The following is a 27,622-nucleotide window of genomic DNA, read 5'->3' on the forward strand; positions in this document are numbered from 1 at the left end:
TTGGGACCAAATACATCAATTTACATCCCAGGACACCAGAATGTTGGGCAGGTGTTTGGCTCTTGTCTTCACATGTATTTGGCCCTCTGCAAATAAGTATTTTGAGTAAATATTCCCCAAACGAGATGGATGGACAAGCTTTTGGCCAAATGGAAAATCCTTCCACAAATTAGGGTTAAATTAAACTAAAAAAGCCTCTTACTATTTTGAAAATAATTTTTTTTCCCTGGGAATTTTAACTGAGATTCATGAATTTCTGAATTTGTCATGAAATAAAACATAGGAGCTGGATCTCCTCTCTGCCAGCAACATGGTGCTGAAATGCCATGTCACGTAGTGTGAAGGAAGGGACACGAAGTCAGGGTGGTATCCAGATGGTTTTCAGATGAGTTTATAAAAGATCATCCTTTCTGCAGAAATTAATTTTCTGAAGCTGATGGCTGGAAGTGAAAGCAGAGAAATTTAAATGACCCAAACCAAAGTTCTGAGCCTGTTGTTTAATAATGTAAGACTACGTGACTCAGTGGCCTTTAAAATTTAGTGATCTGTGCAGGGCATAATAAAGCATGGACTCCTTGTAATTGTAATTTTCTTTTAATTACTATTATCGATCTATTTCAGCACTGTCAGAAACTTCTTTGTATCACTGCAATTAATAGGAACTAAAATTGCAATGTCTGTAAATTGAAAGCAAATGGAAGCTGATTAAGCTGGTGTAGCTGTGTTCACATCTGCAGTGCTTTACTGCAAACATTCCCTTTGTGGGAGGTATTTGAAGGAGGGTTTTTGGGCACCAGTCAGGCTGAGTGGTGTATGCAAGGTGAAGATAAATTGGTGTGTTTCAAGAGTGTGACTTTGGCTCTGAAGTACAGTCTATGGCTAGCTACCTTTTTTTAAATCTAGGTGGCTGCCATGAGAAAATAATTCCCAGAACTAAATCCTGGCTGCAACCAAGTGTTAAACTATGATGCAAATTCCTAGCAAGTCACAACAGGAGCACTAACCACGGGACCTGGCATTTCCCCCCTTGTTATGCACTCAGAAGACAATTAAATTTGAAGAATGGTGTCATTCTGTTGTAGTATGTGAAAACCCACAATAGAATAATACAGTGGCATGGGTATGGTATTAAGTTAGAAATGTATCCATTTCTATCCATAGGCATACATTTTGTAGATTTTCAACCATTTTCACCTCTTTCACTTGCTCAGCTCTATCACCCCATTGCACTGACTTGCAGAACTGCACCTCCTCTCTCTGGCTTTTATTCTAAGGTTTTATTAAAGTTCTGCCACTGTTTAATTAATCAGATTTATTTTTTTTTCTTAATTAATTAATCAATCAGCTACTTTAAAGCTATACAAGGTCTGGGATATGTCTGCAGGTTTCCCTGTGGAGACACCTGAATGTTTCCATGATGGGAGGGGGAATTTAGGCAGGAAGGAGCAGAGCCAGAGCCAGTGCAGAGGGTGGTGGGTGACCTGAGAGCCTCATCCACCTCCCTGATGTGGGTAATGGCATACTGAACTGTAATTATACGTCCCAGTTCTCTTTTTTTTTTTTTGCATTTTCTTTCTTCTTTTTTTTTGCCTTTTCTTTCTTTTTTTTAAATTTTTTTTTTCTTTTTAATGTGATGTATAATTATACTGGGAAGCAGATGTTGGGTACAAGCCATTTAAAGCAAATCTTCAGTCAGAGTCCAGCAGAGGAAATTGTTTGTGGAGCACCTTCAAGGGAAGCTTGGTGTCCTGTGTGATCCCTTTTGCTCACAAAGGAAGGCTTACAAAGGAGATGAGGACATGAAATAATCTGATCAGATGCTCACTGAAGTGATGCTGATGGGAGTAGCACAAATTCCCATTTTGTCCTCTACCCACCTTCCCTACATGAGTGAAAATTACCATATTTCATGATACTGTCTTTTTTCCCTAGTTTTGGGCACACTGATGCACTAACAAATAAATAGTGCAAGATGCCACATCTCCCTTAACTTGCATCTAGAAGAAATATTTTGAAATCACCCTTCTCTTTATAACCTCAGTTATTTACTGTTTGAAATGTGCTGCACTGTATAGTTGTGCCATAAACAGTTCACTGGGAGTTTATTTATAATGTTACAGCTTATTGACATTTGTGTTAGAGGCAAAAAAAAAGAAAAAAAATGAGACTTTTTCCATCACCCTGGTAAAAAAACAAGAAGATAAATCCCAAGCAATAAATTTAAGGGTACTTTCAAAATGCATGAGGAAACTTGCTTACATTTTGCTGTAAGGACTCAAATTTTTGCCCACTGAAGTCACTACTCCCATTGCTTCCAGTGGTGCAGGGTCAAGCATCAATTGGGCTTTGCTTGTATCTGGACCTGGGATCTAGACAGCTGGTGCAGAAGAAGCAAAACCCTTCACTCATGAGTATCTACATAATTGAATACAACTCTAAATTCTGCTCTTAAAGTGGGGATAAATCAGAAATGTTGCTGGTTTATTTTTGCCACTACCTCATTTTGATTTGTAACTATGCAACTTTAGTGTATTAATTGTTTACTGGGAAATAAAGATTTCTGATACATGTTGGAAGATTTATTTTAACATTAACTCCAGTAAAGCAGCATTAAGGAGCTAACCAGGGATTTTAGAGCTAAGCTCTATTTAAGTAGCTAAGCTTGAAAATTTCTTTTGGCAATGATTTCCTGGTTGCATTTCAAACGCCCTTTACCTCCTCCTGCATAGAATAGGACTTTTTTGGTTGTGTGGCTGCAGGCTCAGCTGCTCATGTTGGCAGGGCTCACCATTTCAGTCATTCCCAAAATCTGTAGGCACTTTGTTTTCTCTTACATTGTGTGTCATCATGTAACAACTGCTTGGTGGAGATTGCCCAAGGTTTACACAAATCCTGCCTCTTTCAGTGCTTCAGTACTAAACTACACAGAATCAGCTATGTGATTTACTTGGGTGATAGTTTTCAGTTTGGGGGTTTTTTTTATTACTTCTGGTGAGAGAAAGGAATGGAAAATTTTTCCCACACATCTTTAAATAAAGTATTTGGACTGTATCTCAAAATGTGCTAAGCATTCACCTGATCAAACATGAAACCAGGCATTGTGCACAAGGAGGTACAGGCACATTTGGGGCGTGGCTCCTCCAGAGCAGCTCTGAGAGGTCATTCTGCCCCAAATCTTCTATTTCTCACCCTTAAGTGTAGTGACACCAGTGTGACTAGCTCAGATGCAAACTCCTCTGTGGTCTAGTTTAGGCTGGGGTGAAATATTTCCCCCTTTGAGACTGTATTTGCCTCACTTTGATTTTTCAAAGGATAAAAACAAAAGCAGAAATAAACCCCATGTAAAAGTCATGGGGTCCTTTTGAGTCTCTGAGTCACCAGGTTTGGTGAGCAGGTTCATCGTATCACCCCTCCTATAAACCTCAAACTTATAAAACTTCAAACTTATAAACTTTTTGACCTAAAAAGGTCAAAATCCACCTTTCCTCACGATGTCTTAATAAATCTCTCTTAATTTGCAGTCTGTGCATTCCTCCCTGTGCCAACCTCCTTGGTTAAATCTTTCTTTTCCCTCCCTCATGTTTATCTCCTCGATGTGCTTGGGAAGAAAAGTCATCTCTCCCCTGCATAAACACGCCAATTTTCCTTCCCTTAGTTTAAGCAAACTGATCTTGTCTAAACACCTCATTTACAAAATTTTATGAACATTTTTGTGGCTGACCCAAGTGCCTTCCTCTGCAGGAAGTGAAGTTCAAATACATCTCTTTAGGGCAGAGCTTTACAGATTACTCCAGGTGGAGAATTCATCTTCACTTTGCAAGTGGTGTTTGGCTTTTCCTGTTGATGGTGGAAACGCTCAGCTGATGTGTCCTGGAGCTGGATTAACCTTTTCTGTGAGTGCAGCTCACTGATTGCTCTGACTCATGTGGGATGGGCATGTGGGATTAACCCCTGTATCCAAATATTTCTCTTTCTCAGTAATCTTCAGTTAAAAATTCTTGTAGTTGTAGACATTTTTGTTAATTTGTGTGTAATAGATGCCTTGGGACTCTGTATTGTCAAGCTTTATCCCATTTTCCTTTATTCCCACACAGTTATTCTCTGTACCTGACAGTGTGTTCCAAAGGTGCCATTAGCAGATTCTGTGACCATATACTATTTCTGTTTTTGTCACTAAGAGACCAGCAAAATCACTGGGAATCACCACTTGTCACCCCTGCTAGACTCCCTTTTTATGATTTCCATTTTTCCACCCTGTCCACAAGTTCTTCAGTCACCCTGGTGTCCCAGTTTTCCCTGTTTTCCCTATGTTTGATAATAATTTCCCCACTTAAGTTACTGAAATACCACATTTCTTTTGTTCAGAAAATGGGCTGTATTATCAGAGAAAGCTATCAGGAAACCTTGGATAGATCCCAGCTAACCTAAGCTTAGCTAACCTACTGCTCCACTGATTGCATTTTGATTTATCTCAAAGTTTCTAATTATTCTTTCCCTTATCATTTGTTCAGGTAATGTATCTGTTTATTTCCTTTTTGATGCATTAGATTTTCTGGGAAATATCAACATCATTTTTGGAAACTAATGCTCAGGATTAATTTAATTTTTAGCCCAAGCCTGGATTATTTTTACTTCATTGCAGCTCGATCACTTTAGTTGTTTTTATTTTTTGTTTGTTTTGTTTTGTTCTTTTTTTTTTTTCAATTTTGAATTTGAAGGATCTTTGGGTATTTTAGTATTCTTTGCAAGTTAAAGTTCAACCTGGCATTTGGCAATTCTTCCTTTGTCTCTACTGTCTCTCTAAGTTGTAGTTTTCTGTTGATCAATTTTTTATTTCTTGTATATTGTCAGTTCTCTGTTTCTGTTTTCCTCCTCTGGGTGATTGTTTATTCATTTATAACTGATGCCCAGCTTTACAAGTTTTTCCTCTTCTTTGAGTTACAACCCTTTGTACCTGTTGATGTAAGTACTGACTCTTCTACCTCTCATCGTTCACCTGTCTTCATTTATTACTGTCTTTAGTTCAATATATATAATTTACCAGCTCTTGCCCTTTTGAGAGCAAGGACCCAGTCCAGTTTACTTTGTGATTGCTCACTTTTTTATGAACTGATTCAATTCCTTCCTTCAAGCCAATGGGGACTTCAGCAAAACCCTGCAAGAGCCGAGGGTAGTGTAGCAGCACATTATGTGAAGTAATTGCCTGTTGAATGAAGAAATAAGATGCTGTTGCATCTGCAGAGCATCTCAGCCTCCTGTTATTAGCAGCCTTTATTCCCCAAGCTCATCTGGAGCAGGCTGAGCCTCACATTGGGAGGCAGTGTCTGTTTCTGTGACACCACAATACAGCTCGGGATGCTGTGCACATCCAGCTCTCCGGGTTTCTAAGGACGGGTTTGATTTCTCCCCACAGAAGCTGTGCAAGTGATAACCCTCAGCTCCTGTGTGCTCAGGGAGGGGAGGGAGGTGATTCATCCCCTCCCTGGCTGTTGGAGATGGATGGGGTGAGCTTCTCCCCTGACATGCCCCATCCTCATCTGCAGGGAGGAAGGATGGGCTGTCCGCACGGGCAGGGTGCTTGGCTGTTGTAATGCAGTTAGGAAAAATGGTATGACCCAAAAAATGTACCCCTGAAAATGTAGACTTGTAAGTTCTTTCCCTTATTTTGTTCTCCCCAGTTCCCCTTATTGGTTGTGTAAATTCCCCCACACCCCTTTCCCCTGTCCTGAAAAAGGAGTGCTTATTGATACCTCTTCCTCTTTCACCTCTGCAACTTCACCTCGAAAGACCCCAAGAAATAAAGCTGTGACTGCCATCTCAACAAAGGGAAAGAGCCTTGTTTTTAGGGTCTCCTCTGGCAAGCTAATCTACCTCCCCTGTGGGGTGGACAGTGGTAGCAGAGGGGCGAGGACCTGGTAATAATACAGCTTGCAGTGGGAATGCTTTCTGTGGGATCCAGGAGGGTGCCTGGAGCCACACAAACCCATTTTGCTCTTGCACAGAGGTGAGCCCTGGCTGCAGGTTCCTCTGAGGATTTGATCACTTTCATGGCAGTTTTGCTATAATTGCTTGTGTCCAGCATAAAGATACAAGCTTAAATTTAGTTTAATATCTGTGTATGGTGCAATCGCCCTTTGACTGCAGTGGCAGCATGCCCTACCAACATTTCATAGCTCTGGTTCTTGGCCACTCCATGAATTCTTCAAAACCACCGTGTGCTGAACATTAAAAATGAGTGAAAAGTTTTTCTTTTTTTTCCTCCGACCTTTTCCAAAACAGTGTTTTCCATTTAATGACCCAGTACTGATCCCCATTTTCAAAGCTTGGAATATTTCAGTTTTAGAACACATTTAAAATGCGTATTTTGTTTCTTTGTGTTGTTGCTGTTGCGTGTGTACCCACAGCTAACAACAAATACATAAAAAATCATGGAGTGAAATCTAATTGAAAAAGTGCCTAGAGTTAAAAACAGATTGTTCCCGAGTAGAAAGAAAAAGTTATGCATGATTTACCATTTCAGCATACTGGGATTTAATTTCGAGGTTTAAGCAGAATTTTGTATATTTCAATGGTTGAAACTAATGGCTGTTTTTGTTTTTCTTTTACCTTTTAAAAAAACATTTATGCAATAATTTCCAACTTCAGAAAAGATTAATTAGGTTAGCAAGTAACCAGCTATTCTTTTTCAGATTTTACAAACATGAAGATCTGCTATTCTGCTGCTCCTTTAGTGTAGAGCAGACTCCACTCTTTCTTCCTGGTTTAGGAGGTTTTAGGTAGAGTCATTGTGGGCTCAGATGATTTCCTGCCCGTGTTAACCTTAATTTTCCTTTGGTGTGACGATGTTCCCTTCATCCTCTTGTGTGTTTGGCTCTTGACCCCTGTATAACACAACTTTATCAGCTTCATCCTTCCTATTGCCTGGCTTATCAGGGATTCATGAAGTGCAGGAGAACTTTGCTCCCTGTTCTTGCTGGAGGTGCAGAGATCTGTTCCCACTGCATGCATGGCAATTTCTGGAAACATCTGTCTCAGTCCTGTGGCTGGAAAAGTTCAGCTGGATGCAGACACACACTTCCTTTGTCCTGGAAGATGGCAGCTTGACAGTGTGGTAACATCTAGGGTCTGAAATGGCAAGAGTCAAGTAGTTTAAAAGGAAAGATTGGTCCCTCTGCATGTCAGACTGAGTGCTGTTGTCAGCTGTGCCTCTGCTATCAAATTTAATTTCCCTCCTTAGTGTATCAAGAGAATTTGAGAACACAGACTTTGCAAGGTGCTTGTGTCAAGCAACTTGGGCTTTGTTTAATCATGAATGTCTAATTTAATCCCAAAGTTAAACATCCATCCCCCAAAAATATCTTTCTAGATAAATTTGACAGCATAAACAGCTTTTGTATGGCTTCAGCTGTCTCCTGAATTGAAATGGTGGTACAAAAATGGCTGGTTCAGAGCTACTGCTCTTGTCTTCTCCTGATCCAATGGCCTTAGGAGTCCCTGGGAAGGACTCCTGTGACTCACATTTGTAATAGTTAAATTGATGATGTGTGTCAGATGGAAATTTGGTTCCAAACTTGACACCCAAAATGCAGCTTTGGCGTAGGTGGCTTTTCAGTGTAAAGATTTCTGCTGTTGAGATGATTGATGATGAACAAGCTGAGTGTCCTCATCTGATTAGGATGTGATAAAATACATCAGCCAAAACCCCAAGGGGCTGGGTTGGATGGTTGATAACATAAGGAGATATTCTCAGTTAGAGAACACAGCCCAGCAGCTGGTACAGACAGTTGGCCCAGTTGAAATGGCAATGGAGTCACAAATGCTCCTCCCAGAAGGTTGGATCTCCAGTATCCAACATGTGCTTAATTTACACAATGCCAGTGCCAAACTGGATTACATGCCCCATTCACAATTTCTAATCACCTCTCTGTTCCTTGAGTGCTGAAGTTACTTCTGTCAGAGCAGATGCTCATTCTGGAGTAGGAGGGTTTCCAAAGTATTCATTACAGAGCATAAATACAGTTAAAAGAAAAATGAAATTAAAGGCAGCCTGCAGTCAATTGAGTTTAGAAAACTGAATTTCTTAATTGCCCAAACGTAATTCAAGGCAGTTAATCTTTCACATAACTTCTATCGAAGACATTGTTGCTGAATCTGAGGCAGAGCTTTGCATTTTAACAGTTGTGCATTAATTGTTGGCAATTTTATAAGTATGAAGGTACCAGCTTGACCCAACCAGTACTTAGTGCATATGTGATTGATACATATACATATATATAAAATATACATGTGCTATACTCTAAATGTGATATATCACATATTCATTTAACATTTGTTTAGTTGCTGTTTCCTATATAGTGCTTTATGGAAGAGGCTTTTGAAGCTTCCAGTATTGTCTTTCTATTTTGGAAGATCAGAGGTGAAATGTGAATGTTCAATATATCTCTGAATTTTTTGACCTTAAGGGGTCAAACTGAGTTGGCTTTAAGATTTACAGTGAAACTTATTTAAATTAATTACTCCTTGGAAATAGTAGATTTCAATGTCAGCTAAAATGAAATATTTCTCTTTGTTTTATATATAGGAGATGTGGTTGTTACCTGTGCTTAGGAGAAAAAAAAACAAAAAACAAACTTTCTCCCAGACTTTGAGATAAATGCTGTACTTTTGTATTATTTGTATGACTGCTAAATTGTCCATGTAATTTAGAGAAGATGAAGTGTGGGTGGGGGACAGAGGTCACACTGTAAACTCTTCTGTTCAAGGGTTGTTTGTGCAGTAAAAAGTGCAGTGTAAGCTGTGCCAGTGGGACAAATTTAAACTACAGGGTGTAAAAAATGGACCCCCAAGTTTGAATTCCAGGTCTCTAACTGCTTCCTTAGCCTTAATCCTGGAAATGAATGGTGACTCTTTAATTAAAACAGAAATAATGCATCTCTGCTTGATGCAACAGCATTTGGTCTTACAAGGAAAACACCTGCTGTTTTCTCCCTCTTTAGAAAGTTGTAAACTTTTAAAATCAAGGTTCACTCACTGAAACATGCCGCAGAATAACTATTAAACTACTCTGAAGTTCTCTCTTTTCTTATTTTTTAAGGTAGATATTGTTTCTGTGTTCATTGGCCACAGTCCATTGTGTCAGGAATATTGGAAGGGACTTCCCAGTTTATTGGGAAAGTTGGCTGCTCAGAGTGTCTCCCAGTCATATATCCTAAAGCAAATAAGTAGATATACATTTAGATGGAAATAAGGATGATAAACTACATTGCTGTCTTGTGTAAATGCAAAATGCAGAAATCAAAATGGGAAAATTCCACTTCCCTCTGTGGTATTAGTCATCATGAGAGCTTGAATGCAAATACAGAGCTTCAATTTATTAAGGATTTGGGGATCTGAAACACATTCCAACAGGATTTGGAAAGCATACAAGAAGTGTGCCAAACAGATTACATCTAGCAATATCAGATGTATGTTACCCTTCAAATGCTGGGAAAAGGGAAAGAAGGTGCAAAAGAAGAAACAGAGGTGCAAAAGAGATAAATGTTTTTCTGATATGGAAAACTCCAGAAACTCCAGTCTTTTACTGTTTGATAATATAATTAGCCAGTGTTTTGACTAGACTGATTTGATAATGATGCATAGAAAAGGGCAATTTAATCTTGGCACAGTAACTAGGAATGTTTGCCTCATTGCTTTCTATGTCTTAATTTCTACTTTAAATTAAATGTCTTCAGCTTCTGAATGTTTTATATTAGAAACTTTCCTTTACAAACCTTCTATTTTGAGCCACTGATTAATTTAATGCGCAAGTTAGTTATATCATGGGATTGCAGTAGATCAAAAGCATGTTTTTTTTTCTCTTTCAGCATCTCTAGACTCCCAAAACATTTGTGCATTGAGAAGGACATACACATTTCTTATCCCCTCTCAGATGTTTCTATTAACTTTCCAATGGTCCTTGTGCTCTTATTCCCTAAATATTTGTATTTCCATTTATTTGTATGTTGTCTATCTTGTGTGACAGGAAAAAAATCCCCAATACTGCACCAACACTTACTTTAGGAAAATATCTGCAATGTCTCTTGCTTGGAAAGGAAATTAACCCTGTATGCAAAGGCACATCCCTTGTGGTCTGTATTTCCCTTGCTCAGGAAGGTGATGTGGAACTTGTTTAATTCTCAGTTAGTGAGACTTCTTGTAAATTACAAAATATCCAGAGTTATGTTTGAAGGGTAGTAAGAGGTGGAGAGTGTTGTACTAGAGGAAGTTACTCAGCTCCTGTTTGGTGGATGAGAGTAGCAATAGGTAGATTACTCTGAGTTTCCCACTGCGATTATGTTCTGGTGTTTCTCTCGAGCATCTCTTAATGTTGAGGGCTGTTGAAGTAGGTGTGCCCCCGTTTTGGCCAGAATAACAATCCTCTGCTTGGATTTAATAGAATGCTCTTCTCTGGGAAACTTCAGGAGGACTCCACAGGGTTAGTGTATTCCATCTGTGACTCCTCTTCCACCTCCTTTTATCTTCTTGAGCTCAAAGCAGAGTCTCCAATTTACTTCAGACTGGTGAAGCATTGAACCACTCATTTTTGTAATAAACTTGCTGTTTCCGCTTTGGATTCTACAGAACCCTTCTGTTGCTTTGAAAGACTGAGTTTGAACAAAGTAATTTATCCACCTAGTGAGTGCCAAACTCAATTTAGCCTGACGAGGACAAAAGCACTGGAGGGGGAGGAGGGTTTGATCTTCTGTTATCTGAGGCCTGAAAAATTACACTGAAAGATTTTAAGCAGATGCAGGAATTGCTGTACAGCCCTCTGTGCTAACCAGCAGGATATTTCAGATCAAATAATGATTTTTATTCTTTTCCAGGGAATCAGTAGCCTCTTCAGCTCCTTAAAAGTGGTGCGCCTTCTACGGCTGGGCCGGGTGGCCAGGAAGCTGGACCATTACCTGGAATACGGTGCTGCTGTGCTGGTGCTGTTGGTGTGTGTGTTTGGGCTGGTGGCCCACTGGCTGGCCTGCATCTGGTACAGCATTGGGGACTACGAGGTCATAGATGAGCTGACCAACACCATCAAGACAGACAGCTGGCTCTACCAGCTGGCCCTGAGCATCGGGACCCCATATCGCTACAACACCACGGGCTCGGGGCAGTGGGAAGGAGGGCCCAGCAAAGACTCCTTGTACATATCCTCTCTCTACTTTACCATGACAAGCCTTACAACCATAGGATTTGGGAACATAGCACCGACCACTGATGGGGAGAAGATTTTTTCGGTGGCCATGATGATGGTTGGCTGTAAGTAAAATCCGATTTTCTCGTGTTTAAGGGAAGTTCTGTGGCCAGTGCCATGCTTGTAAAGTGAACTTGCTTTAAGCTTTCTTGACATCCTAAAAAAAACCCACAACCCTGCAGTACCTGTAAATAATCATGAAATGAACTTGGAATTCTTGAAAACAGGTATTGAAATTATGTAGTTGCTGTATCTTTTAAATTGCTTTCATGGCTAAGTGGTCTGGGTACGTAAGTTTGCCTAATGGCAAGTTTATACTTGGGCCTCATCTTTACACTTTAAAGATGTCTTTTATCATGTTTGTAAGGTCTTTGCTGGAATTTGGTTAAAAGTTACAAGGTGTATTTGAATTCAGGTTGTCTGGGTTTTGCTTAAAAACTTACACAAGCCTGGAATCTTTGTTTGATGTGGTTTTATCCAATTCTTGAAACATTTAGCGATTCCATAAATTGATTGTTTACTTTATGGCACTGCTTTGAGATATAAATCCTGATTTTATCTTCTGAATGTGCTGGTCTTTGTCACCAGCAAGGCTAGAAGTGAAGGAAATGATGACACAATATATTACACCTTTTTTTCTGTTTCCTGCTGTTTCACATCTCTGCTGAAATAGTCCAAAGTCAGGAGTGGTAAGGCACAACTCTCATTTCATGTGCTGCCAAAGTTACATCGCTGAAGGGCTCTACAGATAACCAGAAATCTTCAAAATATAGTAGAGACAACTTAAAAAGTTAATACCATTTGGGAGAATTATTTTTCTGTTAAATCAATAACTCTTGGTATTTCTCTGGTGCTTTCTATTTTCTGAGCACCATGCAAACACTAAGCAATTATGTAACTAGAGAGCAAACAAAGCCTTTTGATAATAAGATCTACATAATCTCTCTGATAATTATCTCAGCTAACACTTCGAGCTCATCTCTGAGAAATACTGAACTATAAAAAGGAAGTTTTCTTGCCACAGTCTTTCTGGGTCTTTAGAAGATTAAAGACATTTGTTTGGAGATTTTAAAATGCTTTTTAAAGAAAGAGCTTGTAATTTTAGGACTCTTGCAGCATGTTGCAATGAAATTTCTGCAGAACACCGTCTTTACATGATGGGTTGATGTGTTGCAAAACATTTCCAGGTCCATAAAATGCAAATCTCCAAGCCAGAGAATTATTGAGCTATTGCAGATAGGTCATCAAAAGCCCATAGGAGCTGATATGCTATTTGTTGGCACAGATTTGTGTTATTTACAGAACCTGGGGATTTGGAGAATAAAGAGGATACAGAACATTTTTTACACATTTTAATATTTGCTTCCCTTGTTTTGTTTTGGCGTTTTGGTTTTTTGTTGTTGTTTTTTTGTTTGTTTTTGTTTTGTTTTTTTTGGTGGGGACTTCTGTTGTCCTGTTGAGGGAGATTTGACAGACAAAACTAAGTGGTAAATGACTTTGGGTGTGATGAGACCCATAAAAACATAATGAATGCTACTATTACTATTTATGATTATAACAACAACAACAACAAAATACATGCATGGCCTCAGCAGGTGAAAAGAAAAGGGAGATTGAAACCTGCTTTGTGTCTGTTCTAGGTGGGTTGTTTCCTTGCCTTTTCTTCTCTGAAACTCTTATTAAAGATGGGGAATACAAGTAGCAGGATCAAAATTGACACAGACAACAGCCTGCGTATGTGGCAGTGGCAAATAATTTCCATAAGTGCTACCTACAAAATTACAAATGTTCACATCAAATTTATAAGTGGCATCTGTGAGCTTAGCAGTTGGGAAACTGTGTAGGATTATAGGCTTTTAGACAAAGTTAAAAGTAGAATCTAAATTTAAGAAGTGTGGCAAAAGGACTACTGAGTTGCTTATTGCATCAAAATAATAACACCAAAATAAATCTGCTTTCTCTTGCAAGTGGGGTGAAGAGCACTGTGGCAGGCAGGAAGGCTACAGACAGGAAAAAATACTGTTTGGTTTATTTACAAGTAAAATTTACAAGTAAAAATGCTCAATTGTCATCAAATAGTGAATCTTTTATGACACCAGTGCATGTTCAAAGTTTTCTAATCCATTCACATCAATGATGAGCGGTCCTGACTGAAATCCAAGCCTTGACTGATCTTTTTCCACTGGTTAGAAAATAAACCAGGTTAGGAGCAGGCACTGGTCATGGGCTCCATATTTGCAATATTTGTGCAGAAAGATCAGACCTGCAGGATTTTAGAGACAGAGATTTTCAGCAGAGCTAGCTGCTGAAAGCCCGGCACTCTGAGCTCCAAAATAAAACAGGAAGGCACAACAAATAGTTGATGGAAAATGCAATTTCCCAGTCATTCAGTGTCCACTGAGCTCAGGAGAAGGATTTGGCCTCATGAAAAGGTGTAACTGAGTTATTTTCAAACCAAGATGTTTTAGTTTCTCTTTTGAAACAGTGTTTTGAGATAAACATCCAGTAAAATTCAATTACAGTTCAGTCAATAAATATGTCTAGTCCACAAGCACACTCCTGTTATAAGCAGAGAGAGGCTGTGAAATACCTTTGGTAGTTCTCCTGAAGAAGTTTGCTAATACCAATAGCTGATATTGGCAGTGAGTTTTTTTTCCTAACAGACTTTGCCAAATAAATGTTTTAAACTTAGCACTGGAATCAGAGATAGTAATTCATCACAATCCCAGCTGCCTACTCATGCAAACTGCAGATAGGAAAGGAAATCTTCCCTGCCTTGTCAGCGAGCTTGTTCTGAAAGCCCCAAGTTTCCTATTCATGCTGGCAAAGTTATCAGGACCTGGGAGGAGTATTTGGAGAGATTTGCAAATCCTTCTGGTGGGCAGGATTGCAGGATGGTGTTCTTGTTAAAAATAGGCAGATTGAGATTCTGTAGGTGCTGACAAAGCAGTGCTCGGTGCGGGGCAGGGGCGGGAGGAGTCCTGATGGATGGGGAGCTTTTCAGCTGGATTGGCAGCTTGTCACTTGCCTGTTCACTGAGAACAGATCGAGTGGGATATTTAAGCTGAAATACATCACCTGTCTTGCAGGAAAGAGAGCTGTGAATAACTTAACCTCATCTTGTGGAGCTTGCTTCAGGTTTCTTTTTTGCCTCACTTGTTTTATCTTGGTGTCCAGTGCTGTTCAGCAATATTGTTTTCTGTTGCTTCTTGACACTTGAAAAGCTAAAAATAGCAAACAAAGCATCCTATGACAAGGCAGCAAGGTTTTTACAAGGGTTATTGTTTAAATACCTATTGTGTGCCTGCTGCCTAGAGTTGCTGAATATGCATTGAAAATCTGATTTTTGTAGCGTCTTTTGTGTTGATCTAGGTCATTTTATCCCCTCTCTGTGCAGAGCAGAACAAATGGGTAGGTCTGTCAGATCTTTTGAACGCACCAGGGGTCGTTTATCATTCAGGAAGGACCTTTATTGTAAAACTCCCATTATCTTCTGTCAGCTCAGAGCCTCCAAACAAAATCCCAGCCTGTGCTGCTGCGTGTTGCTCTACTTCTGTCCACAGCTGTACTTCTGTCTGCAGCACAGCCAGAATTGCAGGTGCAAAACTGACTGGGTTTGTGTCTTTCACCAAAAAAAAAAAAAAAAAAAAAAAAAAAAAAATCAAGAAAGAGAACAGGAAGAAACTTCACTATTTTGCAACTCAGCACAGACAGGCCTTTAGCAAGCAGAAAATAAAAGGGAAAAAGCATTTTGAGGAAGGTGGCAGAGTGTGGTTGGGTGAAACAGCTTGAAAAATTCAGGAGAGATGGGGTTTTTTGAAGGAGCAAGTGTGAATGTTTAAACAACAAGAGTACATCCATATGCTTTCCTCCTTCCTGTACTTCCTCTGTGAGAACAGCAGCCAGCTTCCCAAAGCCCTTGTTTAGGCAGGGATAGAGTTAATTTTCTTCCCAGTAGCTGGTACAGTGCCGTGTGCTGGATTTAGAATGAGAATAATGTTGATAAAACACTGAGGTTTTTGCTGTTGCTGAGCAGTGCTCGCGTGAAGTCAAGGACTTTTCAGCTCCTCGTTCCAGCGAGGAGCCTGGGGGACACAGGGAGCCATGAGGGGACACAGCTGGGACAGCTGACCCAAACTGGCCAGAGGGACATTGCACACCATATGGCATCATGCTAAACAACAAAACTGGGGGGGCTGGAGGGTGACTGGGCAGCAGGTAGTGAGCAAAAGCATTGTGCATCACTCGTTTTTTGTATTCTTTTATCATTATTATATTTTTTTCCACTCCCCTTTTCTGTCCTGTGAAGCTGTGCCTATCTGAAACCATGAGTTTTGCCTTTTTTTGGTGTTTATTTCCCCTGTTCCAATAGGGGAGAGGTGGCTGGGGGTGTTTTAGCTGCCTGCCAGGTTAAAGCACAACACCCAGCCTGGTGCTCAGAGGATCTCTGACACATTTCATACTGCTGGTGTAGCCTGGAGTAATGGGTTTGTATGAGTGAAATGGCTCTGTATGGCACAGAGCAGATTGCAGCATCAGTCTGGCCCCATAAATACAGGAGTTTATTTGCCCAGCTGAGTGGACCTGGCATTGGGGAAATCCAGTGTATTCCACCAGTCACTGAAATGCTCCAATGATCTGTGCAGCAAGGGAAAATCAGAACAAGATACTGAAGGCACGAGTGTCAATGAACATTTAATAATTCACTGTTTCTCAGGCTGTGGAAAAGCCAGAGGAATCTCTTAGTTATCCATTGGTCCCCAGAACTGCTGAGCAAAGGGTGCTTTGTTGTTCTTCCTTTAGGGAAATACTTTTATCTATGTACATAATTACTTTGGCTTCTATTTATTCCAGTTTTATGGGGAGATGGTTGTGGGTGAGATGATATTTTTCAGTGACTGGTTTTAAATTATAAAACAGGCCTGGCAATTCACACTGGTTTTGCATATGAGCAGAAGAATTTGTTGTAGTGATCGTACAGGATACCTTCTCTGGAAAATGGGAGTAATTTCTAGACTGCTCTTTCCAAGAGTTTCTAGTTTAATGGCTCAAAATGCTAGCTTCTTGTTTTCCTCTGAAATACCCAGGTTCATGATTTTCAGCTTTGAAAAGGAGACAGATGTAATTGCTGTCACTTTGACCCCGAGTTATTATTGTTCAGGGGAGAGATGATGAAAGAGTGTGTGGGTGGGTTCCTCTTGATATCCCAGAATCACAGAATGCTTTGGGTTGGAAGGGACCTGAAAGATCATCCAGTACCAACCCCCCTGCCATGGGCTGGGACATACTTTACCAGGTGTCTGCTTGCCACATAAACATGAATATCACTGATATCTTAGTTACCTATGCTAAACACATAGACGTTCTTCCCTCCTTCTAATTTTATTAGAGAGAATAGGACCTGTTCTTTCCTTTTTAAAACCAGTGAGATGCTCTCATCTGAGCCACCTTTGGCCCTAAATACTCCTGTATTTGGCAAACAATGCTGAAAAGCTGCTGATTGCTCATGGCACCCCCCTTGCTGCTGCTCAGCTCTTTCCGAGTTGTGACGTGGGGTGCCAGGGGCTGTCAGTCACGTCTCCATTGATCTGTCAAGCCTAATTCATTATTTAAGTGGGTTCTTTCATTGTTCGGGCAGCATTCGTCAGTTCCCTGCCAATGTATGGTAGTTAGCCACTTAAACGCCGTTTGGGTGAATCATGGAAGTTTATATAGCAAATTTGTTAAGCAGTGGCTAAGCCCACGCGCTGACACAACAGTGTATCATTGTGGGAAAGCGCTTGTCTGGCAGGCGCCCAGACAAGCAATCCCAAGAGCCCATAGGATTTAATTCTTGATCCTGAGGAAAGTGTATGTGTGTGAGATAGCACCTTCCAGCAAAAATCACTGCCAGCAATGTAGATTAAATCGTAGTTTTCCCAGCAACAGATACTAATATGAGAAGGTTTTGCATCTGTAGGAATTCACAGGCTTGAGTGTTTAGCCGTGGTTGAAACCCAGCTCTGCCCCTAAGGGTGGGCAAGAGCTGACAAGAGTCAGTTCTGTGGAAGGGCAGTTTCTGTTCCTGCAGAGGTCTGGGGTGTGGGAGAGACGTGGCTCTGCATCAAGGAGCTGCAGAAGGGTTTGCTTGGTCTCTTCAGCAGCAGAGGACTGGTGCCAGTTTTTGTGCTGCTCTTAAAGTTTCTTAAAATGGGGGCCAGTGAAGGGAATGTCTCTTCCAACAATTACACAGCCCTGCTAGCAAGCTCTTAATTTTTTCTTAGAATCACAGAATGATAAAATTATTTGAGTTGGAAAGGACCTTAAAGATCATCTGGTTGCAAACTCCTGGCATGGGCAGGGACACCTTCTACCAGGTTCCTCAGGGTCCCATCCCTGGCCTTGAACACTTCCAGGAATGGGATATCCACAATTTCACTGTGCAACCTGTTCTGCTACAAACACATGTAATCATCAAGGAATGAGAAAGGTGATAAATCCTTCAACATCCAAATCAGGAGAGAGTAAAACTGTTCATTCACAGTTACCCATTACAGCAAAAAGAAGAAAGTGGCACAGAAGTTGCCTTGCAAGTGAAAATTTCCCCTCTTGAGTGCCATTGAAAAGGCATTTTGACACTTCTGGATTGCTGAACCACAGCCCAAGTGCTATTAGCTCTACAAATAAAGGATATCAGGATCTTTCTGTGCTATCTTTTAGTTGTTACTAATCTTACTTATGTCTCACTGCTGGGTCAGGTGAAGTATTTTAAGCCAGGTTATTGATGTCAGTGCAGCAGTCGAATTTGGCAATCTCACTATTCTCTGAGCTTGGAAAAGCCTTAAGAGAATAATCACATCTCAGTGGCCTACAGTAAAAAACCCCAAATTATTCTTAGGGAGCAAAAGATCATCATCCCCTTTTTAATGGAACTTCAGTGTAAGAGTGAGATTGTAAAATGATTGTTTAAATTGGAAAAGCCTTGTAACGTCATTGAGCCGAACCATTACCCCACCACTGCCAAGCCCACCACTAAACCATGTCCTCAAGTACCACATCTGCACATCTTTTAAATATCCCTGGGGATGGTGACTCCACCACTGCCCTGGGCAGCCTGTTCTGCTGCTTGACACTATGAAGAAATTGTTCCTAATATCCAATCTAAACTTCCCCTGGTGCAACTTCAGACCATTTCCTCTTCCCTGTCGCTTGCTGCCTGGGAGAGGATACTACCACTCCCAGCCTTCTTTTCTCCAGGGTAAACACACCCAGGTCCCTCAGCTCCTCCTCATCAGATTTGTGCTCCAGACCCTTCCCCAGCTCAGTTTCCCCTCTCAGGACATGCTCCAGAACCCGGTTGTATCCAGCAGATTGTGGCCATATGTGCTTTGTTTTGCTGTAATTCAGTCTGAGCAGGAGATTTTTAGACATTCAGGTTCTAGTTTATAGCAAAAACATGTGTCTTTATATAAAGAGCTTTAAAACTATAAAACAGCCTCCTTGGGAAGCTTTATGGGATTCCTTTTTTTGTCAAGGTTATAGCTAGCATGTGTTTATATAAGGTTTACTTTTATTGTCATTGGCTTGATGTGTTTAAAGGAAATTATGGTATCAAGAGAGATAGGACAGTGAGTGGGAGAGGTAACAATGAAGAAGGAAATGTTATTTCATGCTGTTGAGCTATATTATTTAAAACAACTGAAAATTGTTATTGAATCAATGATAGGTAAATGTTGAAAATGAACCTTTATGCTCACACACAGAGTGCAAGCAATCAGCTGAGATGTTCCCAGAGGGATTATCAGGTAGTTCTGGATTACTCACAACAACTCTATCTCTCAGGAAGCAGAAAGTTTTAATTAGCCCAGCTAGATCAGCAAATATATCTGACTGGCTAAGAACACAACAAGGCTCAGTTTTATAGCATTTTGTGCTAGAGGGATAAACAAATCTGACATAAAAGATAACCCCCAAGGTATCACACTGCTTGGATGGAAGGGGATCCTTTGTGTTTGCCTGTTCTGAAGTTTCAGAGAGCCAAGTGAGTGATCTGAGTCTGTGTCCGCACAGAGATCCTTGGTTAATTTTGTGTATCCAGGAGATAACACCTCTGTGTCTTTGGTATTTAAAAGGGAGAGTTACCCAAGTAAGTCAGGCCAGGAAACAGGTAAGTCCTGCCTGGTATCACTGGAGATGTGCTCCTCACTGGGCCCTGCTTTCAGTGGGAAAACCAGGTATTTTCTGTGAAATCTCATTAATACTGGCCCAGTTTTGCTTGCAGATAACTGCTGTGTTTTTTCAGCTGGAGTGGAAGTTAGGATGGACAGTTCAGCAAGGAGACAAGCTGTTTTAACAAGTGTCCTGTTGTAGAAAATTCGAATCATACCACTGAATCCGGCCTCAAAATACTATTTTCATGTCCAGCAAGAGATTTCCATGCTTAAATTTTGTTAGGTTGACTTTCAGAACTGAAAACCCCTGTGACATTGTCGCACATCCAGAGACGCTGACAGAGATGGGAGTTTTGTGTTGTTTTTGTAAAATCTATAAAAAGCCCCAGCCTCTGTGAGGTTTCATGATCACAGTACAGCCTGTGGTGCTGTAACACGTTTGGTGGTACTTGGGGATATCAGGTAATTGGATGAAAGGTGACAGATAGCAGTTCTTGGTTTCTCGTTGCTTCCTTTCTGTGGGTCTGAAGTAGTACAATGTCATGTTCCTCCTGAACATTCTGAGAGCACTGAGGACTCAGCCTGCCTGTCTCTCATCCTCGTTCATCTTTCCCTTTTTCTGCAAGAACTTTGGGAGAAAAATGTTCCTCTGGTGGAAGCATGCTCTGTGTGGGTGTATGACTGTGGGTTCTTCCTTAAAGAGCTTCACCCCTTTCCCTTCCATGCTGGAGGAAGGACAGGAGAGCATCCAAATTGGCATCTCTTCCCTGGGTACCTGCTGTGCATCCCCTGGAGTGCTGAGTCAAATCCAGTTGCGTTTCAGTAGGAATATTTTGGTCATAAATGATTAAGACTAGTTTTCTTCCACTGGCCGGCAGCCAGTGTGGATTTGTCAAGATGAGTTCATGGCAAATTAATCTGATTTCTCTCTTTGACAAGATAACTGCCTAGAGAATAAAAGGAATTGAGTAGATACAATATATCTGAACTTTTTAGAAGTCTTCTGACAGTTTTTTTTACTCAGTGGCCTCACAGAGAATGAGTGAAAGATGATGTCAACACAGCCGTAACAAAGTTGGCGATAACTGATTGAACAATCTCTCAAAATAAAATCAAGGGCTTTGCTGTCAAACTTGGAGGGAATTGCCAGTGAGATTTTTGCCCTGTGTGTGATTCTGTTCAACACTTTCATTAGCAGAGATGAGTGACAGAACAGAGAGAGCACATTGGGAGAGTTATGGGAAGGGTTGCAAGCAGTTTAGATGACAGCATCAGAATCCATAATGATCCCAATAAATTGGAAAGGCGTTCCCAAGTCAGCAAGGTGAATGTCAAGAGAGGGAAATGCAGTGCAGCACGTGCAAAGAGGCCAAATCAAATACATAAGCACAGTCTGTGGAATAACTGTGTCTGCTGCTGCCAGGCTGGAGAGGATTTTGGAGGATATTGGAGTAGGAAAGAGATAGGTGACTGCAGACTGAATGTAACAATGAGGTGAAACCTGTAAATTTTGCTCCAGAAAGTATCAGCAGCAGTTCTACAAACAGGCTGAAAAGGTATTTATTCTGCTGGGACTAGGACTGGGTAGTCACTTTTTTCCTTTCATTTTAGATGCAGCACTTTAAGGAAGCTCTAGACCAGCTGGAGGGAGAGGAGGTCATAAAAATGTGTTACAAGGCAGGATCTCAAGGGAACAGTTGGAAGAACTGACTTTGGTTTAAGTTGACAGAAGCTTAAGGGGAACACGAAGATTGACTTCTACCATGGAAAGAGTGTGCTTGAAAGGGGAAAAAATATATTGATCTTCTGTGTTTTCTGGAGGGCAGACAGGTCACTTAGGAGGGAACAACAGGCTGATGCTGGAAACAGGGATTTCCAACACCAGTCCACCAAAATTTTTCAGCAAAATTTTGCAGATCATGGGCAGAGCCAGCATCAGATTTGGTAGGCTCCAGATCATTGATGGGCATTGTCACAGGTATCCTTGCACCTCCCTCAGGATTGCATTCCCTCTGAGTCCTCCCAAGCCTACAAATCTCTGATGCTGGAGGGAGAGAAAGGTGCAGCTACAAATCCCTGTCAAATTACGTCTTAGCAAAGCCAAGCTAGCAAAGCTCACTTTCTCTGGGTGGTAGATCACCCCTAAACATCTACTGATTAATTTAAGTCCAGGTTCTGACCTTTTTTGGCCTTAAGAATTCTTGTAACTGAAATATAATTCTGAGCTAAAGGTTCTTGCCTCTGGGTTTTCATAATGACTTTTTCATTAATAAAGATTTATGCTGAAGAAAGAAAAAAAATTGTATAAGAAATTTTGTTTCCTCCCCCTGCCCCCATTTTTTCCCTCTTTGTCTTTATTTCTTTAAAGTTTGTATTTTTTTTTAAATGCTTCATCCTTTGATATAACATACTGGAAGTACAGTAGAAGGATGGAAGTAAAATTTTCCTTAAAGGTTAAGAAAAAAAGATAAAAGATAAATTTGGGAGCAGTTTTCTTACTTTCAGCCATTTCTCTCTTTTCTTCCAGAGGAAGCCAAGCTAGTGGGTTAAAGGAAGAAGACCAGAACATAGAAAAAAGATACTTTTAAAAAGCTGAAAGATTAGTGAGATTTTATCTTACTTTGTCTACATTTTTGTTGCATAACAACATGAAGGATTTTCTAATAGAGCAGAATATTTAATTTCTTCTATAGTGTCTCATGAAAATTAAAGCACATTTCAAAGCTACATTGTGAAGTGCAGTCAGAATTGAAATAGGATGAAGTTGATGGAAAAGGGTTTATAAATATCTGCTGCTGATTTCTGCATGGTGATGTGACAATGGGAGATGGAGTGGAGGCTGCATTCCTCTGCAGGAAAAGCCCAGCTCTGTAGGAATGGTGTCACTGTTGGGAGAGTTGGGTCAGATTTTCCTCAGCCCAGCTCTGTAGGAAAGGTGTCACTGTTGGGAGAGTTGGGTCAGATTTTCCTCAGTGGAAGATGCTCAGTTAAAAAGCCCCTTAAACTGGATTTTTCCTGAAGCTGGAACACTGTGAGGAGCCGTCATATCCATGGCCCTACAGAATTTGTGGGTTTTTTGTGTACATTCCAAGAGTTATGGTGGCAGCTACAGAAAAATTGTGATTGCTACGTTGTGTTGGCAAGGTGGAACAACCTGAACTCAGCATCAGGGTCACACAGGCAAACACTGTCACCCTCTAAATGGGTGTTGCATCCCTTAGGTCTCATCTCTCTTACCTCACGTGTGATCAAATGATGTGAAGTTAAAGGCTAGGAGGGCAGAACGAGGTGTGAGGAATTCCTGTACATTTTTTAAATTAATTTTACCCAGTCCTTCAGTGCTTCCTGAACTGGAAACTTTAAACTTTTTAAAACAGTGTTTTTAAGTGCTGGAATAGTTCCACTGACCTCATTGTTGCTTAATGAGAACTTACCTTTAAGTGTTCTCTGGCCACAAACCATGATGAAGGGAACCTTTCTGGCATTCCAGGCCTATTGGTGGATCTTCCAAATTTTGGCAAGAGGGAATTAGGGGGCTAAATCCCATTTGAAGGTCACTAGGGCTCATACCTAAAATCCATGAAGGTGTATGTTAAAAACCTCAGCATCCATTTCAATGAGGTCCCATGTATGGAAATGATATTTTTTTCAATTATATGTTTGAATGACACCTGATTGGTAAAGACATGGGAACAAACCATCATTCCTGTATACAGTGAAAGGACAAGCTTCATTTGCCCTTCTTCCTCCTCAACCAGGAACATTTCAAAGCACAAAATAGATGCCTTATTTTTGAATAGGAGATTGAGGCATAAAGAAGGTTACTACTGAGTTTCATGAATGCATGCTTTTCCTGCTGAAATTGATAATTCACCTTACCTAAAGGAAATGTAACTTTCTAGTTAATCAAACACAATCTTTCTACATTAGCCCTTGAAAGGGGCAAGAAGAAAATCAAGTCAATAATGTAAGAAGGAAGTTCAAAATAAAGCTGCTGGCATCAGTGCTGTATCAGAAACTATTTAATGGCTGTGAGTCTGAAATAATTCTGTGTGGGTGAGGATTGGTCATGCAAGAAGGATCTAGTAATCAAATCTTGTCTAGGGTGAATGAGGGAGGAGAGGAAGACAAGTGTGTGAGATCCCTGAAAAACCTGTGGCATGGAGGTTCTTGGCCAGCCCTCCCTTGCCCCGTGCACGAGGTGATTTTAGCAGAGCCCCATCACATGCTTCGCTTTCTGTCTCCTCTGGGAAGTCAGGGGTGGCACTGGCTGTTAAATGGAATGGAAAATGACAGAATTGGAGAGATTCATCTGAAACATTACTCTGTTTCAAAATAATAAATCTTCATTGGCTGAAGTTCCTTAATGTTTTCCAGGGTTGCAACAGAAGCACCGTATTTGTGTGTGTGTTGATGAGCTTTGGAGCAGGGTTACAATTCACTTGGTAGATCACACAGGCTGCTTTGGACTTTAATGAAGAAAGTATTTTTTCCCTAAGCTTCTGAGTGGGGCCCAGCACTGCAGTTCTTTTTTTATGTTCCACCAACTGCTAAGGGAGCAAAGCAAATGAAAGCACAAGCTCAGAACGAGTTTCTGTTTACCCTGTTAAAAACCCAAACAAGCCCAGAATAGCAGAAAGTATTAATGAATTAAATCCTAAGTGTTTTGCCAAACAGAAGACTTAATGATAAATGTTGGGGCCCTCCCACTTCTTCCTGTCTTAGGGACAACTGAGATTTAAACTCCCCTGCATTACAGACAAAATAGCGAGAAAATTATTCATATGGTTTAAACATGGGTGTGCTCTTGTTTAAATGCTTCTTATAAGCATTTAAACAAATGTTTCTAAATGTTTGCAGTATTACACGGGGTGATTAGAGGCTTTGAAAGGGAAAAGGAAATGGAAGCTGCACCAGTACTGAACACCCACATGAACACCCAGGACAGGAGGGAGAGGAAACTGAGCTGAGCAGATTTGATCCAGCCTAATTAGTCAGGTTGTTGTTGTTTTTACAGTCTATTATTGATGCACAAACAGGCTGTTGAAGAATTAGGAGTCTACAACACTGCAGTTCATTAGAGTTTTTAGTGGTGCTCTAATAGCCACGCTCCATCTGGATGATAATAAGAAATAATGGGCCATAGAGAAGTTATGCATGCTCACCTTCTAATCCATTTTCAGCCAGCTGAGAAGGCAACAAAGAGGATGTTTGCTGAAATATTATCAGTTCAAAGGGAACAGAGTCCTCTGTTCTTTATCTCTGCAAAAGGCATTTATCCCTTTCTTCCTTTGTGTGATGCTCTACTGTTTCTAACCAAATTTCTGCTGTGGATCAAGGCAGATCATTGTGTCAATATGACACAGACATCTCTGCAGTGGCATGATATCTTTAATGGTTTTTGTGTTACTACAATGAGAATGCCAGAATTAATCAGACTTTCTCATGGGTTTATGGTCTGTCAGGTTGTAATTGCAGCAGCAAAGCATGGTCAGGTGTAATGGGACAACACATGGAGGTTGGTGACTGATGTGTCTTCATGTGTACCTGAAAAGGAGAAGGACTCAGCTGTGGCTGCTTTTAATTGGCAGAATTTAATATAGAAACAAGAGCTTTGGGGTAGAGATGTCTAAAGGTTGAGACTTTCATCTAGGAAAGTGAAACTTTTTGGTTTCATTTCCAGATCTGACATTAGGTAGAATCGTGAACTTTGGTGTTTGATAAATATTGTGGTGCTTAATTCCTCTCTAATCCCATGCCTGATTTGCTTGGTTTAAATGTTAAATGGCTGGGGGCAGGAACTCCACATATTTTTGTAAAGTGCCTACCAAACCATTTTCTGAGTTACAGGGAATGAAGAAAAACAAATTACAATATTCCAGGAATTAAAAGGGGAAAAAAAAAAAGTCTGGCTGCACTGAATTAATCTGAATTTCTGTAGCTGACTCCACATAACTGGTTCAGACCTTGGGTTAAATTCAAAGGGTGCAGGAGACATTTAATTGTTGCCAACATACAGCTTAAAAGCTGAGGTGAAGGCAGAGGTAAATGTAGGATACTGTGCACTGCTCTGCACAGTCTAATTGTCCGCAGCCAGGATATTCCATGATAGCCAAGAATTCACGTGGGCCTGGGCTGTAGCATTTGTGGGAATAAATCAGATGAACCTTGTAGTTCATCCTAATTTAAAAAATAATAAAATACATACATTGTTTTGCTTCAGTGGGTGCAGCCTAACAAGGAGGGCTGGAGGCAATTCTTTCTACCAGGAGCAGTGTGTTCCATGGTAAATAGTTCCAGGATTAATATAGCCAGGGTACACGGGAACACTGCAGATTTGTGCTGAAATTAGTCCCTGTCTCATGCTTCTCAGACAAATGTGATGAACATATGTAGGCATAAAGGCAATGGTCTGATACATCCTGATCTTTTGAAATTGATAAAGTAACGTGTTTAAGGCAGAGCTAATATTATTTAGTAGAATGGCAAGAAATACCTGGCTGACATTGCAAAACCCCAGCAAGTATCTGCTATAAATATGCAAAAGTCCCCTAATAGATACTGGAAATGGGAGTTGTGTAGGATAACATGCAAATATTAAAAACACTGACACAGCTTTGGGGAGTTTTATGTCCCGTTCACTGTCAGAAACACCTTGGCTTTAACACCACATTCCAGTTTTCTGTAAGCCCTTTCCATTGCAATCAACATAGAACATTTCAAACTGGTTTAGGATCTGCTCCTCGCTCTCCTTTTGCTCTCCATAACGACATAGAAATATTAGTCACAAAAAGGAAATGTGAGATAATAGCAAGGTTAAGATAAGCCATCAAGCTACCACTCGGAGCCCTTGACCTCTGAGCATGAGGTCCTGGAGTGCTAAGCCTTAAGAGTAAATTAATATTAGACACTTCTTTTTTTTGTTTCATAAAGAACAGGAAAGCAATTCACAGTCTCACTGCTTTTCATTTTTGTATTGCTTTGCACTTTTGCATTGGATTTTCTTGGTTTTTTGTTCTTTTAATCTGTTTGTGTCTGAGACATTTTGGATTGAGCTTAAAATACCCACAATAAATCCAGTTTTCTGTCAATTAACAAATGTTGTTTTTGAGTGCTTTTCATATTAGAAAGATACTTTCAAAGTTTTTAAGTGCATTCTATCCTAATGTGATCAATAATTGCATTGAATTTGAGGTGTGTGCTAATAGCTGCTGTTGCTCTTAGACACACTTCCAAAAATTAATGAAAAAGTCAGAATCTTCCATGTAGAGCTACAACAGATGAAAACCAGACAAAATAATTTTCCCTCAAATTTCCTGGGAACATCCACCTTGATGTTGGAAAATATCAGACCAAAACAGATTAGTCTGACGAAAGGGAGGAAGGAAGTTTAGAGTGGGAGGTGAAACTGTCTCAGCTGGGGAATGCAGTGTTCAGTCTGCAGATGACAGTTTAACTTTCTTACTTTTTAATTAAAAAAAAAAACAACAATGCTGAATATACTTTTGTGAGACATAATATTGCCTTACTTCCATTTCCTGCCCCAAATGAAATTTGGCAATCAGCAAATATTTGCAATATCATCCTTCCTTTGTTTTATAGTCACTTCACATTCAAGACACCTAAATAAAAAAAATCAAGAAAATTAATATCCTACTCAGAAGATTTGGTTGAGAATATCACAATATGAGGACAAATTGAATTTTTGACAAATCCATTTCTTAAGTTTTGATTCCGCTTGTTTGTTTCAGAACCCAGTATTAAACAATGGACTTTACTCAATTCCATTTAAGCAGTCTAGGTGTCTCATAGATCAGATTGAGATGTTTTGACAATTATTCTGTTGTTATCCTCAGAGACTCTATCCTCACATGCTGTTTTTCTTGAAATGGTTTCTGTGAAGATGGTAATTAAATTTTTTCCTGATGTTTCTCCCCAAATTGCTGTTGTGCTGTGGCACAACTATGCAAGTAGCCATGGAGTTTTGTTTGGCTGTAATTTGGATCAGGCCATCTCTGTTGTCCCAGGGCAAAATTCTGATTTCCATGTTATCCCTGTTGTTTTGACAATGAGGGGAGACCTACAAGATCCATGGGCTTGGCTATGCAACATGATAATAATTTCAGTTCACTTTTTTGTGACAAGGTAGAGCATGGAGTTTGTTATCTTGGAGGCTGATTTACAGGACATCCTTTCAATAAAACAGGGGAGTCCTCAGTCCACATCTTGTCTCTTCTCTCTT

The 27,622-nt window shown here is 40.3% G+C and overlaps 1 protein-coding gene across 1 annotated transcript in view; it reads left to right on the forward strand.

Annotated features, from left to right (window-relative positions):
* Nucleotides 1–27,622, forward strand: part of KCNH5 (potassium voltage-gated channel subfamily H member 5) — a 147,752-nt gene that overhangs the window by 46,425 nt on the left and 73,705 nt on the right. The window contains exon 7 of the mRNA XM_015629587.1: nt 10,866–11,295. Coding sequence (XP_015485073.1) covers nt 10,866–11,295 — 430 coding nt within the window. The remainder of the gene's footprint in view (nt 1–10,865; nt 11,296–27,622) is intronic.

The sequence above is a fragment of the Parus major genome, chromosome 5 (genome assembly GCF_001522545.3).
Source record: "Parus major isolate Abel chromosome 5, Parus_major1.1, whole genome shotgun sequence".
In the NCBI taxonomy this organism is placed as follows: Eukaryota; Metazoa; Chordata; class Aves; order Passeriformes; family Paridae; genus Parus; species Parus major.